We start from the raw sequence: 21,315 nt of genomic DNA on the forward strand, positions 1-21,315 counted from the left end.
ACATACATACATACATACATACATACATACATTCATACATACATACACACACAGAGACAGACAGAAAAACAAACAAACAAACACACAGACACATACACACTATCTGACAGACAGACAGACAGACAGACAGACAGACAGACAAACAAACAAACAAACAAACGCACATAGACACAGACACAATCAGACAGACAGACAGACAGACAGACAGACAGACAGACAGACAGACAGACAGACAGACAGACAGACAGACAGACACTGGCATACAGTGACAGTGCCAGAAGTAGTACTGCTGAACCTTCATTGGAGAACGATACCCCACACCCTACCGCATGTACATGTTTTATTCAGACTGGGTTGATACGACAGATTACAATGTTAGATACATACACTAATAGTGTATGTATGAACTTCTATATCTGTTACATTTCCTCAATCATTTCCTCAGGTTAAGTCGGGATTTCGAGAGAGGGTATCTGAGAACATCAACAAAGTTATTTTTCCATACAAGTATACATACATGATTACTTGAATATATACATGTACTTGAATAGCATTTAGCATTATGTACTTCTGTATAGTCTGCCACGGGTAATAAACGGTCTTGTGTTTTGATTTTCATAAAGATACCCCACAGTCCCTCGATCACGTGATAGAGGGACTGTGGATACCCCATCCTTGGGCCACAAGGGAGCCTTCAGTATTTACAGGGGGAGGGCCGGAGGAATCAGGAGGGTCACATTTTACAAACCTGTTCTTGGGGGAGGGTCATATTTTGCATTATAATGTTTGGGGGGAGGGTCACATTTTACAATCCGTTGTTTTGTGACCAAATTGAAGATTCAATGACTGTCAATTTGTTTTTGTGTGTTTTGAGACGTAAAAGTGAGATGAGCACTCAACATGTATTTTTACGAGTACTTTGCATGCCAAAGTACAAATACATATATTGGAAGAAAATTGTTTAATAAAACGATGCATTTTTATTATTGAGTGCACCATCTCATCTTATCACTCACATTGTCAGTGAATGATGTCGTTAAAATATCTACATATAATTAACAGTTATAGTAAGCGATGCCGAGTTATCACTCTTTTAATGAAGGAATAGTTACATTGTATACATTGGTCTTTCAAATCTGTACTGCACAATGGCATTCTCCCTCTTCGTTGCAAAATTAAACTCTGCATAAACAATAAACAAATAAATATCATTAAATAGAACATGGAAAGCACGTTTTAGATACTAAATAGATTGTGTATGATTATAAGAGAAATGTAACTAGGCAGTCTTTTACTGTTTGTCACTTTATCTGTACAAATATTGCTTTCTAATACAGAGTCAAAATCATTTAATTTGTATGTGTACTTATAATGGGAAGATTGATTAACGTTCAATATATGCAGTTGTCATGGGGAGGGTCATGTTTTACAAAATGGGACAAAGGGGAGGGTCACTTGTTATTAAAAATGGTGAATGGGGGTCGTGTTTTACTTAACAGACCATGTGTGATTTCATCCGCCCCCCCCCCTGTAAATACTGAAGGCTCCCTAATAGTATCCACTATGGATTGACAGCATTTCAGCAACATACACATTCCTGCCATTGGTGGCGCTCTACTATGAGACCACAGGGAACTGGCAGCATATATGTGAAGATTTACATGTTTTTGACTATTTTTATGTTCAAATAAAGATGATACAATATGTTGAGTGTAATTTATTCCTAATGTTTACCTTTGGGTTTTTTCGCAGCTAGAGTGAACATTTGCCGTCTGATTGTCTGTTCACCAACATGCAAAATCATCTATTCATGGTTTAGTACCCAAAAATTCTAGGATATCCCTCTGATTGAGTGTGAACTATTACCATGTGCTAATTCTGATGTTGTTGTTTTTATTTTTATGTCTAAGTTGTTGTTGCATGTTATGTATATTGTATTTGTGATTATATGTTCCAGTGCAAACACGTCAATTTCCCCACGGGTATTAATAAATTCTTATCTTATCTTATCTTATCTTATCTTATCTTATCTTATAAATCTAATTGATGGCAAATGTACGTGCATGGCCGCGCAGAAGGTGATCTCAATATAACCAAAAATGTTCGTCAGCTTGGTAGATCAAATGATTTACAAAGGTTATTATTAACATACAAGCAATTCAAACAAAGACAGGGGCATCGAACTACCTATCATGATCTACAATCGGATGATCATACTGCCACCTAGTGGTCAGCTGTAACTATGGAATTTGTCATTCTGATGAGGATGGTCGACCAAGACAGCTCGATGCTAAAAGAAAAGTTGAACTGCCTGTGTGTTATAACCTTTGTAAATCATTTGATCTCAATATATCGTAATATTTATGGTTGCAATCTGCCGCTATGGTTGCATGATGTCACGATATTGTAGGGCGCCACCAACAGGTCCATCTTATGCAGATTGGGGTAGCTAAACCCAGATATCCAGTCATCAATGTACTTTGAATGAGATTTATTATAATTCATTGTTTTTATAGTAATTCTTGAAGTTAATCAGCCCTAGATTTTTTATTGATGTACTTTTACCGAGATTTAGTTATACTTACGATAGAAATTAATTGTAGTCAATCAGATCACATATTGTTATACCACTGTGAATGCTGATGTACAGTTAATATTGTTATACCACTGTGAATGCTGATGTACAGTTAAAAGTAAAACCGATATTTTCACTGTTGATTAGGCCTAATAAATAATTGTGTAGTTCCGAATACGCTCAGTTTTAAAATAGGTGGGGTAGGTAGATTTTTTTTTTTTTATTATATTTTTTTTTCTGTGCGAGTGTCTAGTTCACTGGTCTTTTTGATTGTTTTCCAAATGGTCTCTGTGTTATTTATTTCTTCCTTTCAGATGCTAGATGTACAGCCATTACAGATTGAAAGATCAGTTTTATATTGTCTTTTTTAAGTTGATGGCAGTTTCCGCATCCACTATTTCTCGTGAGGCTTCACAATTTTTGTGATTTTATTATTTTTTTCTCGAATACGTAAAAGGAAAGTTAAGGGTCGGCAGTGAAAAGCTAGGTGGGGGTCGGGTAACCGGAACCAAACAAATTATTTTTTTAGGCCTTACGCATATTCGATAAATTATGCATCTTCAGAAATATGTGGTGTTTGCTCCTTGTCACTAGCAAATGGTATCGGTGGTTTTTATACCCAAAGTACGTCCGTGTGCAAGGAATCGATGCGCAATCTCGGGGTTTTAGATAGAGATGAACCTTCGGAGATGGTACACAGCGTGATGATATGTAGCTATAGGGTTGAACGGAACGGATATTTCTACAGTTACGTCCCTTGTAGAGTATGTACAATTGTGTGACCATTTCAAACAGAGGAAAACATATAGTAAATATTCTTGTTGCATAGAAACTTAGTGGATACTGATTTGTAATTAATCTGTTGTTGATGTTTGTCAGTATTCATTTTTGTATGTTTTTGTTTGTATGTATGTATGTATGTATGTATGTATGTATGTATGTATGTATGTATGTATGTATGTATGTATGTATGTATGTATGTATGTATGTATGTATGTATGTATGTATGTATGTTTGTTTGTTTGTCTTCGTAAACAAAACTAACTAAGCGGGAGCCCCCTGTACATGTGGTTTCACTATTCACAAGCTAACTCATTCATTTATTTATTTAGATCTATAATAGGTCAATGTAATGGATAATTTCAATGAAAGTCTTAGTCTATCAGCTAGCCCTCGGATGTTCTTCCGATAAAATACGACACACAGCCGAACAACGCTATCGAGGATGGAACATCAACATCCGAGTTCGGGCAAGCCCTCACATGCGAACTTCGTTCGCTTAAAGTTATAGCATCGAAAGAAAGCCCGAACGTCTAGCAGCAAGACTATGAAAGTCTGTGTCTGTCTCAAAAACTGATAAAATCTATAGATGCCTGTATCAAATGTAAGAAAATGGTCGACTTTGCTCAGTTCGACTTTGTTCACAGAAGTTGTCTGTTGCTAAATTGTGTTTTAATCGTAAATATAAATAGTGAAATTCTTTTCTTCGTAATGTATAATTTCACACGGTAAATTGTACTGGGGACCCCCTTGCTCACCCTATGGTTTTTAAGAAATTTCTGCAAATGCTATCGGTAAAGAACCGTTGGTTCAATTCTCACCGCCCCCTGTCATAAATATTTTTTGTTCCCTGGTATTTGATGTTAGTCTGACAACTAGTATTATCCACGCGTACGTCCAATGGGGTGTAAAATTAGCATATGCTCAGACCACTAACTTTTTAGTGGTTTGAGGCATATGTAATGACACAAGGGCCACTTTTTATGCATGTGCATTATATACAATGTTTGCAAAGTATGTCACGTTATACAATGATTGGTCCATTCTTCCTTTTATGACATCATACGGATAGGCGGGACATGGCAGTTGCAATTCAAGACGGAGAGTGTACATAAATTTAGGCAGTCACGTGACACCGAGGGGATTCCCTGTGTCTTAAAATAGAATGTATTTCATAAAACATTTTGCTAAAACCGAACCCCGTTCATAATTTTGATGTGAAGCATTTTCTGCATTCTGTAGTAATCTGTTTTGTTATCTGTAGACCAGGGCCAGATTGACCACAACATGATAATTTATTGTACGATCTTGTCCTATGTTTTTGTCTAAAGATCATCTCGGGTCAGTGGAACAAACCAAAAAGTAAGGTAGGGAAGTCAAAACGTATTTCTGTTTTCCCCCTACAACGATCAAACATATGATGAATATCTGTGGACAGAAATGTGTCATACTTTACAAAATAAACACATTTCCCATAAACAATTTATGACAATTACGGTCACTATTTCTTCTCTTCACACGTAGAGATCCACAGCATCACCTCGCATAAAGTTGACGTACTCTATTGGAAAATTCCCTAAGACTAACTGAGCAGGCGCAGGTCTTTCATCGTTACAATTCACTGGGTCACTGTTCAATAGAATTCAGTAATGTATATTTCTGTCTGAGAATTTTCTTCAAAAATTATATTATTCACAGAGGAGTTTCAAATTTACAAGCATGACCGACATGCGCGTTACTTTTCGTGGGAATTTCCACTGCACAATATCACCCAAAACATGGCGTGATAGGTGCGTGATTGCAATATTCCAGAATATTCGAAGGGGAAATTTGTTTACAGATCCGTTTTATCGATTTTTCGTTCGAATACTATTTGTGTTAATACATCTAACTTGTTTCTATTAATTCGTATCCCTTGCTATCACCTGAAGTCAACCAACAGGTCCAGAAAATATCTTCAAAATATTCGTTGTTTTTTGCAACAAGAATCCTCAAATCGAACTGGTCCTACAGGTACCGCCACGCTGCACGTAAAAATACTTGAAAGAACATTGTGATTAAATGACGACTTTGATCTATGTACCTTTATATTGCCCCCCCCCCCCGAGAATGTACTGCCGACGTTACAATATAGTCTAGTATGTGGATTTTTTGGCACAAATTGCTATCACTGAGCATGATGAGGAATGTATATGTCCCTGGATGTACCTGTATTCACTTGGAATGTTATAATCGTAACGTAAAACGGAACCCCCTTTCTAAGTCTTGTTAGTTGTAAGCCTTGCGCATAGAAATGTCTGACTTCTATTCGTATTCAGTATTTGCTCTCTTTTTAAATCTATCTTTTCCATTCCATTGTCCTTATGACTGACTTGTTCAGGCGTGTTCTCACCTCTGGAGAACTTTGGCTTTTTCAGACTCGTCTAGTTAAATGATGTATATAATACGTGCTCAGACCACTGACGAAGTGGTCTGAGATACGTGTAATAGTTCTCTGTGATCTCTTTGGTGGAGATGATCGTAACGTGTATAGGACAAGACTATATAATAGCCACAATGTAGGTACTTCGCAAGTTTTGTATTGTGTCACAGATTGTGAGTGTGTGAAGTTAACAATAGATAGGATATGTATATATTAAACGGCTGAAATCTGAAGTTGTCTGTGACTTTTGCCGAGCCAAGTTTTGGCTACTGAGTGGTAAAAAACATGTGCCAACTCAGACCACTGTCTGAGCAGTGTGTGAATTCATCCACCAAGTGTATGTCCAGCTTACAATCTCTGTACCCTCGAATTAGCCAAGTGAGTGAGACTGTTCCGTAACCTAGTCCTCTTATTCCCCGTCATCTACAGAACTTTAAATTTAAACTTTTAAGTACTTTCCAGCTTGATAAGAAACGATAAACTTCACCTTGGACTTTTGAAAATGAAATAAAAGTTTGTAAAGTAAGTGTATCGTATATGGTATCGCAATGCTTACATACGAATATGTGTAAACGAATTCTACCAGTGGTTCACATTCTACCAGAACTTTAACTTTTCGAATGACATTTGCAAAACTTTCAAACATGACAAACAGATTGTCGAATCATAAATCACAAAAGGGCGTATGAGTTTTTCCGCTCTAGCTATTTCAAACTATTCAAGTTTCAATCGGTAAACTTTTCATTCCCTTTTTTCTCAAGTTTTGTCATCAGTCCACATAGAAATGTAACAAGGTTTGTCTCGTAGGTTAAAACTGTAATTGGTATCCGTGCTGTCATGTCATACACAAGGATATGATTAAACATGAAAAGAGCCTGAGGGGTTCATAAATAAGCATCTTGACCATTACATACATGTATATGTTAGCATGACTACCCGCATTATTACTGTGCAACTGCATAAATTGTCACAAATGAGAATTTCAAACCACACCGGGAACTTAGATTGCTTAGATTGACGTTTTTCCTTGGGAACGTATCAAACAAATCCTGCTACTACAAATGTTCCTGTATCAATATACACTATATACTGTTTCCACAGAGTTAGGGGAAGGAATTATAACATAATGATAAGCTAGTCTGTATATTAATATATTGACAAGGAAAACAAACGATCTAAGAAACATGTGCTACACGTCCCTGTGTTTTGAGCTGCATTGTGTCATATGAATGTACATGTCACAATGAATTTAGTGTCATTGTGTCATTTTGTTTTGTTATTTAACAATGAAAAACACAATAGTTAACCCGAAGAAAATACCGATGGTGTTACTGAGTATAAATCATTGAACTATTCACGTGCGAAGGGCTTTTTGGCGCCAACATAGTCTACACAAGGATGACACTCGATTTCAGTAGCCGAATTCCGAATGATAAACAAAACTAGTGTGTAGAACTTATTACTAGTATTATATGTAACGATCTCGAAATACTACATAAACAAAACAGAAAAAAAGCAAATCCATGTACATTATTTATACTACCCCCTCTCGTGTCACAACTCAAAACAGCAAGACGGAAATGGTGATCAACGCCGCCGTACATACAACAAGGCAAGATATGTACATGTAAGCCTTATATAAAAAAAAATTAAGATGTTTGTCTAAGATCCACATCATTCATATGAAAATAGAAAACATGCAAAAAATATATGGGTGTTTAATTATCCGTTCTAGAAAGATCTGGGTATTCTTTCACGTCGAACATAAAATGATCACGTGTTTAGCCAAATAAGCTCAGCTCATTAACATATGCACTCCACACAACCTGTATATAGCCAGTTGCTGAGAAGAAGTGAATCACCAGTTCGAAGCCGACGTTGTTAGGTGGCTGACGGTACAACAGTAAACGCCAATCGACGCACTCAACTTGTTCGCATCATATACAGTTCCAGAAATACCCAAAGCAATTTGTTCGGATCAGCGATATTAATTTTACTACTGTAGGGCAATATTTTATCTACGTAAGTAACTATATTTTTCATATTTTTTATTCTTACATTTTGATAACTTGTCGACGCTTTTCCCTCGATCATGTAAACATTTTTCCCCTAGTTTATTCTCACTGCCCTTACCACAACAAGCTCTTCAAAATATTAGTACATGCAAGCGATAGTTGTGTACCCAAGTTTATGGTTTCAGTACGTGGCATAACTGAAGCGTTGGGGTCATGTCATGACAGTACTATAAAAATTCCATACAAATTACACTATGGTTACACAGTGCAGATCGGATGCCTGGATCAAAATTTGGTCGAATCTGTTTATACCGTATTTGTAGATGTCACGCCATGGTGGCGAGCTACCTTGCTTGATTCTTCAATGTTGATCTTCTTTTGTTTCTGCCACCGCCTTAGAGAAACGAGAAGTTATTTTTAGAAAGTCAGATCGTCCGATCTGTATGAAAGCTAACAAATAAGCATCGTATTTGGCGCATATCGCTGTTTATGCGAAAACGAGGCGAGGAAGCGCCCCCGTCTTGACTTACGTCATCGCGTCACCATCGCATGATTTATACTAAATTTGCATGTGAATGCGTATGTAGTTTTCACACCTGTCAGTCACCGGCTTGAAGACACGCCTCTAGGACCGACGTGTGAGAAGAAGTCAACGCCGGATAATTCCTGTTCGATAAGGTTCAGACGTGTGCGTGTTTTACTCCATTACATGCAAGAAGATGGATATACATCTCGACAGGGCAAAGTTCTGTGTAGTAAAGTATTTAGGGGAATTTATTTCCATTTTCGCCAACGCTGTCTATATTCGCAGACACTGTCTACATAGTCTTCCGCTGTACATGTACACAACAGAACAGTTACTCATTGTCGCATGGGTCTTACAAAAGGGGAGGAGTAAAATTTCATTCACTGTATTTTCTTTAAATTTTTCCCCATCCATTCATAAATGGGAGCCTTCGTGTAACGTTGATTTCCATCAAGTCAATGGAAGTGTGTATGTTTTCTCAGAGATTTTGTTCTTCAATTAAAAAAATCCATGTCAATTTATAAACAGTCATGTACTGTTTTGTACACAATTTTTTTAAAAACTTATCCGCAACTCACGGTGTCGAATTTATTGTGCTACTAGAACCATGAACGGCGTCTTTCTCAACATACATTGAATAACTGCATGCCATGTAGGATCGCGAAATCCGGTTCGGAATCTCATATCACTGGCAAACGTGTTCAGCAAGGACACAGTATACAATAATGAACGTTCTGATTCACACAACATTCTCGCAAACTAGAGCTATTATTTCTTCGAAATAAAAGTAGGGACCTGCTCGTTAAAAACGGTACCGTAAAACGGTCGTGGTTTGCGACGATGGATTACAATAATTGTAGCTTTTATTTTCAACTTCTGTTTTTTATCTGTTGAAAGTCAGCGGAGTTTGTCAATAGGTAAATTACTATAGTTACTACAAACTGTTGTGTAACAACTGCATTGTTCGTTTATGGTAATCACCGACCTTGACGCGATGTGTTTTAAATCGGAATACCAGTGAAAGTCCTAGTCTAGTTCCTATAAGCACAGACAAGTTAGAAGGTATCTTTTACGATTTACAACTCCACTCACTTTAAATAGAGACCATGTCGGCATCCATACTGTGAAATTCCTAAACCCACCATTGCTAAAGATTATGCGGTGTCTTCCGTAAAACCTTCATGCTAATACATAATATTTCTTTCTGTTCACAGTGCAATTCACAATGTCTTTCAATGTCAAGAGTCCAAATGTTGAGTATTCTGAGGGCCAGATAGTGAGTCAATACAACTATGAGACCACAGAAGTGACACAAGAGAATGGCACCCTTACAGCTACCCCAAAGCAGACCAAGTTTACTTTTCGTACCGAACGCAAGAAGCCAAAACTTGGATGTATGTTGGTTGGATGGGGAGGCAATAATGGGACAACAGTGACAGCTGCTGTGATTGCTAACTCACTGAAATTGTCATGGGAAACAAAAAGCGGCGTTCTGGTGAGTTGTACATTTACTCATCATCAAGATGGGACTTTATGATTTAAAGGGGGAATACCACTCTAGGAAATAAAGGTATGTTCATAAACTTTGGGTTCTGGTGAGTCATTTTCACATCGCATGAATTTAGCTCAGTTGCCAAGCAACACTAAAATTGAAACTCTGCTTCACCTCTATTGTGTTTTTGCAGTGGTGCACTTGTCACTTCATGGGTCTCAGCACACATGAATATGTATTAGATAAACAAAGACTAACAATAACAGAAACACAATAAACACAACAGGATCTTTTGCCCAATCACATTGAACACTGACAAGCATTGTTATTCTTTTACAGTGCAATAAAAACAGACTTCTAATGAGAACGTAACACTTGGACTTGATGATTTTAATGGCTGTTTCTAACTGATAATCAACATTTAAAGAGTTTTCAAGTGAAATTTATGTGATGTGAAATCAGGAAATGACTCAGAAGAGCTCAAAGTTTATAAAATGTATACCTTTATTTCCTGGAGTGGCATGCCCCTTTGAATAAGGTAGAGTGTCTGTGTCAAGGAACAAATATCAAACTTATTCAAATCTGTCCAAACTTTTCCATATGAAAGCTTATTCCTGGTCCTGTGAAATAATAAAATACATTTTGGGGTTCATCGTCTTGTCTTCAAGGAAATCAACAATCTTTTATTTTCCCATAGAGTTGGCACTGTGTTCAAGTCAGCATCCAACTTGAATTCTAAAATGACTTGCATTTATTATCATTTTGGCCTCTACTTCAAAAGTTTGTACAAAGACCCATGATTTTTTTCCCTTTCATTCTAGCTGACTTTGGCTTGAAGTTTTCTAGTACAAAGTTACAGAAAAAGTTTGAAATTTAGATTTTTAGCACAGCTGAACTGATAAAAAAATTCTAGCATGGATCAGCATGTGGGATATATAATTCTTTAAAAAGGGGTACAGGTGTGCTACAATACCATTGGCGCTATTTTCAATTAATAACATAATGTAGCTATGATTTTTTCTACTGGTAGGACATCATGAAACAACATAGGCCAAGTATGTGCTAGTTACTCATTATCATTATGGGGGGGAAAAACTGTAAAACTGAGTAAAAGTTTGTTATTTTACATCCAGGAAGTGATGTGTAAAATAAAATGGGGAGATACAAGTAATCACATGAAGTAATCAAACTATGTATGCATGTGATGTTTCAATATACTGGGAAGCAACAGATCTGCACAGACTGGGAGTGACATAGTGATTACTTGTGTTTTTATAAAACACATCTTTACATAAAATAACAAACATTATAATACATTTGCGATTATTGAGTTAAAAACACAATACATGGTGGGTGTTGTTTTATTAAATTGATATAGCTTTACCATGTTTTAAAGTGGAGTTATTTTTTTCATTAAAAATCCAAAATAAATACCCATTTTTCATCCATATGGCCATGTAAAAAAAAAACTGCCCAAAGTCAGAAAACAGTAGCCAAAATACAATAATTATTTGAAATTATTTGGTTAAAGTTTTTTATGTATGCCAATAATGGTGTATGTTTTTCATTATGTTTGCAGCATGCCAATTACTTTGGTTCCCTGACACAATCCTCCACAGTATGTCTGGGAACCGGATCACAGGGTGATGTATATATTCCATTCAAAGACATACTCCCTATGGTGGATCCAAATGACATTGTCTTTGATGGCTGGGATATTTCATCATTGAACTTGGCAGAAGCCATGGAGAGGGCTGAAGTACTTGACATTCAATTACAAAAGCAACTTCGTCCACACATGGAGAAATTCAAACCACGTCCATCCATCTATTTCCCTGATTTCATCGCAGCAAATCAGGCTGATCGTGCTAATAATGTTTTGACAGGAACCAAGCAGGAACAGATGGACCAGATCCGTAGAGATATCAGGGACTTCAAGAATACCAACGACCTGGACAAAGTAAGTTTAGATACTGTCATGCCTCCATGTTATCACTGAGCTGATGGTCGAGAACAATATGACTACTCCCTGTGTTTATCCAAAACAACAAATTTCATAAAAAATACAACTGTGGGTTCATGTGATTCATAAACATTCACATACTCGTGCATTTGTATACACACATATACATACACATACATATTACATACATACATACATACATAATACATACACATACATACATACATACATACATACATACATACATACATACATACATACATACACTTCTATAATATATACGTATCTGCAGATTAAGTACATTGTAAAGATGAGAAATCCACTAAAATATAACCATTATGTTTTGTCTTTACTTAGATAATTATCCTGTGGACTGCCAACACTGAACGTTTCTCTGATGTAGAAGCAGGACTTAATAAGACAGCTGATGAGCTTTTGGCATCCATCAGAGCAGGGAAAGAAGAAGTGTCTCCATCCACAGTGTTTGCTGTGGCCAGTATTCTAGAAAACTGTGCCTACATCAATGGTTCCCCCCAGAATACACTAGTACCAGGGGTCATTGACCTTGCATCTAAACACAAAGTTTTCATTGGTGGAGATGATTTCAAGTCTGGACAGACTAAGATCAAGTCTGTCCTGGTGGATTTCCTCGTTAGTGCTGGTCTCAAGGTAAGATTATATATGTACCCAATCAAAGCTTGGTACATTACAGTATTTTTTGCCATGATTTTAACACCTTTGTACACTTGGCCTACCTGTAGCCTTGAAGAACTGGGTGGTGCTACTACCAATTTAGCTATTCAAAAATATCCGCCATTTTGATTTTTTGAATTCCGCTTGTACACTGAGTAATTTCACAAAAGAATCAAAATTGTAGTTTGGATAGCTGATATACAGCACCAGTCCTTCAAGACTACAGGTATGCTAAATTGGACTACGAAATGTGGTGAAACTCATTTTTTTATTGAATATTGTATCGTCATTGTTTTGGGAAGTCCTGGTTCCTGGTTTGGTTATAATATTAGACACCACAGACACACACACACACACACACACACTAAAGCATATAATATTTGATACACTCAGCCTTGAATACATATATATATATATATATATATATATATATATATATATATATATGGTTTTTACAAATCTCGTAACAAATATGCTTATATCAATTTAATACAGAAATAAAATAACACATGCAATGATAGCACTTTATCAGCATTTATTTAGAGATTACGAGTTATTACTGCCATATTTTATCAGTCTCACATTTTTTTCATTTTTTTCTAATTTTCCAGCCTGTTTCTATCGTGAGTTACAATCACCTCGGCAACAATGACGGCAAAAACTTATCTGCACCTAAACAGTTCCGTTCCAAAGAAATCTCCAAGAGCAACGTAGTGGATGACATGGTTGAATCTAATCAGATCTTATATGAACCTGGCGAAAAGCCTGATCACTGTGTTGTGATTAAGTATGTGCCATTTGTAGGTGACAGTAAACGTGCAATGGATGAATACACTTCTGAAATAATGATGGGAGGACACAACACAATTGTACTTCACAACACGTGTGAGGATTCGTTGTTGGCTAGTCCCATTATCCTGGATTTAGTCATTCTCTGTGAACTCTGCCAAAGAATTAACTTCAAGACAGGTGAGTCAAATTGACTGCTGTATAATATACTTATTTTGCGAGGGAACGAAGTCTCCTCTCGATAAGAGCACATAGTTTGCCTCAATAAAGGGGAAATACATCATAGGGGTGTCATTAATGTATTGAGGATATTTCAAAACTTACAATTCTAAATGAATGGACTGTTTAGCTTTTCAATTAGGGATCCAAAGTATTGTCTAGTACTTCTTTTTCAACAGTGTTCATAAAACCTGCATGTCTGTCATATCAACTATCAATCATTCTCATTGATTGGATTTTATTTTATTTGGCAAAACAAAATATTCAGGAAACCACAAAACAAAAAAAACGGAAATAACACTACAGCTTACACAAACAAACAAATACAGCACAGAATACCTTTGCCGAGGATAACACAAAAAAGTTTTACCAATTTATTTCCATTGTGGTCCTCCCACACCAAACATTGTCTCATTGTCTCTAAGCTACTACCAGAGTATCTTGAGAGTGTTCTCATAAAAAATATCTTGCGTGTATGTGACAAAACGATGGATTTTTCCCGCACGCTGACAAACAATCTCTCATCCCCCCCCCCTGTAAAAAATGAAAACAGGATGATCCGTATTACTTATTTTTTAAAAGATGACCCCTTGATTTTTCACATGCCAGGTAAATCACTATGACTCAAATAATAAACTCTTTGACTATGTATGTGAGACCTTGCTAAACAACTGTACATAGACTACATTTTATATGTTGTAAATTAAAGGAGCACAAACGTGACGTGAAACTTTGACTCGTTTTGCATATCATTATCAGTGGGCTTAGATTTTTCAAGAAGTTTGAACTGATTGAAGTATGTAAATACAGTTAGCTAAATGATGTGGTGAGGTTATTGCCGTAAAGTGCCTTTGAAGAGACAAAAAAAACTGAGCTTCTGAGGGGAGACCCCAAGCCCATGTACCCTTTAAAAAGAATTGGTAGGTGGGATTAGCCCAGTAGAAAAATCCACCAAAAGGATTTTCCAAAACAAAAACAAAATAGAACCAAAAAATGCAAAAAAAAATGAAAGTTTCTTTACATTTTCTTATTTTTAGGATTTTTTAGAGATTTTTTATATTAAAAAACCTTCCAAAACTGTAAAATAACAAACAAAAAACCTTTTAAAAATAGAGTAATGTTAACAAGAAATACAATGAAAATGATAAACCCTGAAACAAAACGTCGTCTGGCTCAACAAAAATCTCATCAACTTAGCTACATTTTATCGTCTGACTTGATAAAAATCTTACCAACAGCATTTCATCAATCGTCTGGCGTGACAAACATCTTTACCGATATTGTTACACTTTCTTTGCGTGAGCTACCATTATCTTAGGAGATCATATGATCAAATTCATATGTCCCTGTCTGGTAAACCTAAGGTTTGGCTCGTTCTTTGATATTTTTGAGACAGTCAATTGACTAAAATGTATCAATTGTAGCTCAGTTCTTGTCATGGCAGACGATAACATGTGGAAATATTAATTAGATTTTTGTCGAGCCAAACGAGAACATTTACAACATCAAAGAGATATTTTATATCGCCAGACAAAAACTGTAGCAATGTTAGTGAGATTTTTGTCGAACCAGGCAACGTTTTGTTTAAGGGTTTGTGATTTTCGTCATAAAAGGGTTGATTCCCAGTGCTTTTGATGAGGCGGGGAAATCCCAGTAACAGGAACTTGGAAAGGGGTAAAAGTTGCATTGTTTCCCATACTATCTACCATTATAATTTTGTTTGGGAACCCCTGTAAAATTACTGGGGAACCCTGGTATATTTTACCTACTTACTTCCTTATGGCTAAAATTCCATAGTGCGTTCATGCATTCGAGGTGTAGAATTTAAGAACAGATCAACAGAACAGATTGACATACACTAGCAAATGACAAGCTTTTCAATTATTTGAGGAACACTTAGGTAGTACCGCTGTATTTCTTATTCTGTACTGTAAATGTGTATTTATTAGGGCCACTGTTCATGGGTAATGTCTGAATGTTTAGTTTTATATATTTCATTTTTATAACATGCACGAGCCATGTTGAAAAATATGGATTAATATACCCCGGTTGTTCTATGGCATGACAATGTGTGTCTACGTCACTTGTTCTGCTGTGTTCGAAACATGAGTCAAAATTGCCATTACTGTCCCTGATTTTTCTTTGATATTATACTGGCGCTGGTATAATTATGTTATTCTCCAGTATTTTTCTTCATTCAACCAGGATATACTTGTGACCTAAGGGTTGTTATCACTTGTCTAGCGACTCATAGTGACAAAGGCCCCTTAGGTCACTCATATTTTCCTTGGCTGAATGGAGAAAAATATTGGGGAATAACATCTGATTATCTATTTTTGAGGATTCATCACTACAAAGCCAGCCCTGCATGATCCCTCTCCTTCAATGAATCAATCCATGAAAACTAAAGTTTGAAATTATTGTTCTATAATTATGCTGTCTCTGGCACATGTGGGTCTTGGAGAATTAATTCTGTAAATTGGTATAGATCAACTGGGATATGACTAGACTAAAATGGGTTCATACTTTTATTAATAATGTAGTGGTAGCTACACTGCTATTTGAATCTCAAATTTTTTAAATCTTGGTATTTAATTTTCTATCAAAGAAAATATTGTGATCACTTAACAGTAAGTAAAATAGGTAGCAACAAACCAATACACAGAATATATATGTGTTTGTAAGACAAATCGTATAAATACGCAGCTTATTCACATTCTTATATGTATTGTTTTCCCTCTGTGACTATTTCAGATGACAGTGCTGACTGGCAGACATTCCATCCAGTATTGTCTATTTTGAGTTACCTTTGCAAGGCTCCCTTGGTGCCCCCAGGAACACCCGTTATCAATGCACTCTTCAAACAGCGTGCCTGCTTGGAGAATATCTTCAGAGCCTGTGTTGGACTGCCACCCATTAATCACATGACCCTGGAACACAAAGTCAGCAAGCCACTACCAACAAAAGTTGCAGCACCAGTCGTAAACGTTCCTCTCAATATGGCTGGAAAACTAACGCAACAAAGAAATGAATCAAAAAAGATTCCATTAGAGGAATAAACATTTCTTGTACTCTCACATAAACTTTCCTACTATTTACAATTAGATTGTGAGAAAAAAAAAACCATACTGTTTTGTAATGGCATATGCCAAAACAATGATCAAACAGTGGTGCTTTGAAGGGTTCATTCTAAAGAAATCTATTTTATTTATTGAGAAAAATTTGTGAAAAAAAAAGCTTTTAGGTTCTTGAATGTTTCCAGTCGAAACAGCATGACAAGTCCAATTTAAACATTTCAAGAATGAAAAAGTAAATAGTTTGAATTATGGCATCATCCCTCTTTGAATGATGACTGATTGCACATGTACTTGTACATTTGCTTAAACTTGTCCAGGATATTATAACACAAGCAAGCCAAGTTGTATACCTTCAAACAGAAATATAGGATGTATTTCTTGTTCTATGTGCCATATATGACAACACATACCTTTGTCATTGCTTCTGCAATGCTCAATACCTGAGATAAAATTTACAGAATCGTTTACTTTCTCCATTTTTTTTTTTAAATTAAGCTTGCACATGTATTATTTAATTATTTTTCAATATTTTTCTTCATTCAGCCAGAAAATAGGTTTATCCGTCAGTGTTTCGACTTACATGTATGGTAACAGCACCCTTTGTGTAACTTCTGTTTTCCTCTGAACAAAGTAAATATATTATGAATAGTTCCCTAAAAAAGGTTTTCAATTTGACATCTTCTACTGATCTTTTGTGCATAAAGTAATATTTTGTATTTAAAAAATTATGTCTTAATGAACCTGGAAGTTGTTAATATATCACAATTTCAGGAAGGATGTTATTTAAGAAGGAACATTTTTTATATGAATAATACTGGTTGAGGTTGATAGTTTGATAAAAATTTACACATAGTTCTTATTTTCTGTTCATTTGGGTTAGACTTGCCAGTGATTCGCAAGTTTACTTGCCATGTAAGCTTTTATTCTTGCTGTAAAGGCCAACCATTGGCATGTGATATTGTAAACCTAGATATTTTTGCTGCTGGGATATTCTATTTTACAATTTTACAGCCTTCAACAAGTTCCCAAAGACCAATTAATGTTTACAACTTTCTAAGGCTGGTATACCATTTATGTACAAAGAGCCATTTTTCACTACTTTTTTGTGCGTTTTTCTTTTCGAACAAAAAAAAAGTGAAAATAAGCCTTTGGCGAAAATTTCTACGTTTACAGTATCCTAAAATTCACCGACAAACGCACAGATAATGCCACACACAAACATTACACCATGTCTAACTTTCTCGAGTTCATGGATGTTGTAGTTTGTTATTGTTGTTGTAGGTATGTTCATACATTTTATGTTCATGGTTTACAAAATAAAGATAAAAAATCAAAAAAGTAACATTTGTGTGCGAGTACTTTGATTCATATTCAGAGCAAATTTGATTTGTAGGTTATTTTCAGTGTATATTCTCATATGCTAATTTTAACGTTTAAAAAGTGGCAAAAGTTGACCTGTTTTCCATTTGTTGAGAAATAGGTTGGAGAAATGCCTGATAAGATTTTGTAAGCAGTCATGCAGTGAAGATGATATTTTGTATACTGTTAAAAACAAAATAGTCAAAAACACTGCCCTTTTCTATTTCTGTAAAAGTGTCAAATATGAAGTGCACATGATTTATGCATGCTGGATGTCAAAGGTCACGGTATTCAAGCACACTTGGTGATTTGAATTTTCAATGGATAATTAATTGCTGAATTGTCTAGGAAATACTTTCATCAATTATGTTCATATAATACCTGTCATCAAAATGAGTCCAATACAGTGTGTTAAAATTCCACAAATTTGTAATCTGAAAGATTTCAGTCTAGGATGTTAAAATTCATGCTAAATTTAGAGAATACAGACTTTGTTTTAATATAAAATACAGGTGTAAAATTTTACGCAATGTGCAATTAAATAAATTTGGTTGGTTGGATTGACAATAATTTTATTGTTTCAAGTTTTTGTGATGAATATTTTAACTAAAAATAGTGGTGCAAATTATCCAGAGTTTGTCATATACATTATAGACTTACATACACATACTCATTGTAATTACAAATTCATTTATAAACAATTCACAAATAATATTACAGTTTGAGGTATACTTGAAAAATTGAAAAACTTCACAAATCAGAGAATTGCGGCCATAATAAGTACCATAGGTTAATTAATAGTGTGACAGTATTTAAGTAGTTTTCAACAAAGTGTGAACGTGATCTAAAATTTCATTTTTCAGATGTTAAAACATGCAAATTTTGACCACAATGATAATAATCATAATTCCACACATGTATAGTTTACTGGTAATATAACATGGCCGCAAAAATTACACTATTGTATATTACATGAGCAATTAATTAGTGTATTCAAAATTAGAATTACACCACATCACACGTGCATTCAACAGAATAAGATTACAAAGTCTAATCTCTTAGTTGTGACATCAACACACTATCTAATATCAGAATAGAAAATGAAGCATATGTGACCTATTAATAGTTATAACGGTTATTTTATCTCTCCGTTGGTTTTTTAGCACAACTGAAGTGAGTGTGTGTGTGTGTGTGTGTGTGTGTGTGTGTGTGGGTGTGAATGATTTAAAGTCAAAAAACACCAAACTGATTGCCTTGGTATTTGCTGGGGACATTACTTAGGGCGTCTAGATGGGGAATTGTTCAAATGAAAATGAATGCATCAGAGATGTGCATTTTGGGTCAAAAAATTTTTGGTCAAACAACTTAAACTCCAGCATTACTGGGCAGATTGGAATGAAATTTGGTGGGAATGTTCTTGGAGGTGTTTAGTTTAAGAACTGTTGATGACACAAAGATCCCATCAGCCAGGGCTAAAAATGTTTCTTTTTGGTCAAAAGTCTATCATTCCAAAAATACTTTGTTGATTTGGTTGAAATTTCACAGGGATGATGAATGAGCATTGCAAAATTGCATTTAGATATGCCTGGAAACAAAACCATGCCCATAGTAACATCAAATGATGGTATATATTGCAAATATAACACCATGGATGGGAATAAATGTTGAAAGAATGAATGAATGTAAATATGTATAGCAACAAGACCACATAATCATTACAGAAAATTAAATTGTACTGTCAGCAGTTGTGCTACAATGCCATTGGCACTTTTGTTCATCCTTCAATATTTGATAGTAACTCCAGCAAATTTGTCAATTGTTGGTGTTTAATGTATGTACTGTTGAGTGCAAGGAAAAGGGCAACAAACTTTTATGCTGAATCTATGCGCAAATTATTACATATGTAGAGTGTTAATGAAAGATAGCCGGTTAGTAAAAAAAAAATAATGTCTTTGTTTTTGGACCGGGTATGACAAGCCTCACTGGCCAAAACCATCGATTCTTTTTCTATTCAACTCTTTAAGGTTCCAATTTCTTTAATTATACTTATATAAATTAGTATCTTATTTGGCTCTGCGGTATTATACATTATCGCAAACCAGAAAACCAATATATTCACCTGTTCAGACTTCGTGCAGTAGTCAATGGCAATGATAGTGAGTTATTTTACCACGATGGACTTTGAACCCCGAATATCGAATGATGTCTTGTGATGTCTTGAGGACTTGTAAGAAGTGCCTGTCATGGAAGATGCTGTATAATATTACATAATCAATGGTCAGGAACCAGACCTTATTTTGTCCACAAAGACCAGCATTGATGTAAGCTTACTTCAAATTTAAACAAAAAATACAATACACAATTATATTATAAAAACAAACGTGTTTCCTTCCCTGTAATTTTGTATTACACACATTATACTACACAAGTACATAATACACCATATTTTTGCATATTTTTGCAATTCCACAAACATCGTAGTACAATTCAAATGTTATCAGTTATATTACTATATCACCAAGTATTTGTAGTATAGGATAATGGTTTTGCTAGGACTAAGATCCTTTTGAATTTACTTGAATTTTATTTTATCAGAAACATACAAAAACAAATAACAAATAAATACATATATAACAATACAAAAATAATATGTCTCTACGAATGACCTCTATCCAGGCTGTAGCAGACCACTGCTGTCATAAATGTACCCATATTATTTCGTTTTACGTAATTATTTAGTCAAAATATCAATATGATTCTGATTTATTGTTTAACGTGTCTCCAAATAAATACCAATATATAGATATTAATGACAGAAAAAAATGGATGCTACAACTGTGTGATTTCAATAAAATGAGGAAATTCGAATAAAACTTACTTTTAAAAAAAAAACTATTGAGATTTGATTTTTGATAAAGACTCTGTGTTCATTTACTGCAGATAAACAAATATGAAATTGTATCGAACTATAATGAAGAAAGGTTTAACAAAATTTGGAGCAAATTGCTGAAAAGACGTGTTTTCTTGACGTCCTCTTTATTTTTATCATTTTTTAATTATATTTCATGACAAGTTTTGAACACTGTATGATGGACAACACGGCAGTCAGTTTTACGAACTAGTTGGAAACATATTATGTTAGTTTATATCAAAGTTTACATTTCTGAAGAGATCTCTTGACTTCTAATCTTTACACAGTGATTAACCCCCAAACCTGCCTGTATGTATGTATGTATGTATGTATGTATGTATGTATGTATGTATGTTGTATGTATGTATGTATGTATGTATGTATGTATGTAGGAATTGAATGGTCGTTTGGTTGCAGTAACGTACTAATGCTTTAAAAGTACAAAAACCCTGACCAACTTCAAATTCATAATTTGCTTACTTTTTACAGTAAGG

At 35.2% G+C, this 21,315-nt stretch overlaps 1 protein-coding gene across 1 annotated transcript; it reads left to right on the forward strand.

Annotated features, from left to right (window-relative positions):
* The first annotated feature begins 7,610 nt into the window (after window positions 1-7,610).
* On the forward strand, window positions 7,611-18,351 carry LOC144450305 (inositol-3-phosphate synthase 1-A-like). The gene is made up of 6 exons (XM_078140906.1): window positions 7,611-7,799; window positions 9,533-9,813; window positions 11,390-11,770; window positions 12,131-12,442; window positions 13,078-13,435; window positions 16,229-18,351. The coding sequence occupies exons 2-6, from the start codon at window positions 9,544-9,546 to the stop codon at window positions 16,531-16,533; spliced, it is 1,626 nt and encodes a 541-aa protein (XP_077997032.1). The 5' UTR covers window positions 7,611-7,799; window positions 9,533-9,543; the 3' UTR covers window positions 16,534-18,351.
* The last annotated feature ends 2,964 nt before the right edge of the window (window positions 18,352-21,315 follow it).

Source organism: Glandiceps talaboti, chromosome 2, assembly GCF_964340395.1.
Source record: "Glandiceps talaboti chromosome 2, keGlaTala1.1, whole genome shotgun sequence".
Lineage (NCBI taxonomy): Eukaryota > Metazoa > Hemichordata > Enteropneusta > Spengelidae > Glandiceps > Glandiceps talaboti.

Excerpts from the sequence above, each read along its gene's own strand:
- LOC144450305 (XM_078140906.1), top strand. The coding sequence starts at position 9,544 with ATGTCTTTCAATGTCAAGAGTCCAAATGTTGAGTATTCTGAGGGCCAG. Across the intron at positions 12,443-13,077 it reads TCGTTAGTGCTGGTCTCAAG|CCTGTTTCTATCGTGAGTTA; the intron begins GTAAGATTATAT and ends CTAATTTTCCAG. Across the intron at positions 13,436-16,228 it reads AAGAATTAACTTCAAGACAG|ATGACAGTGCTGACTGGCAG; the intron begins GTGAGTCAAATT and ends TGACTATTTCAG.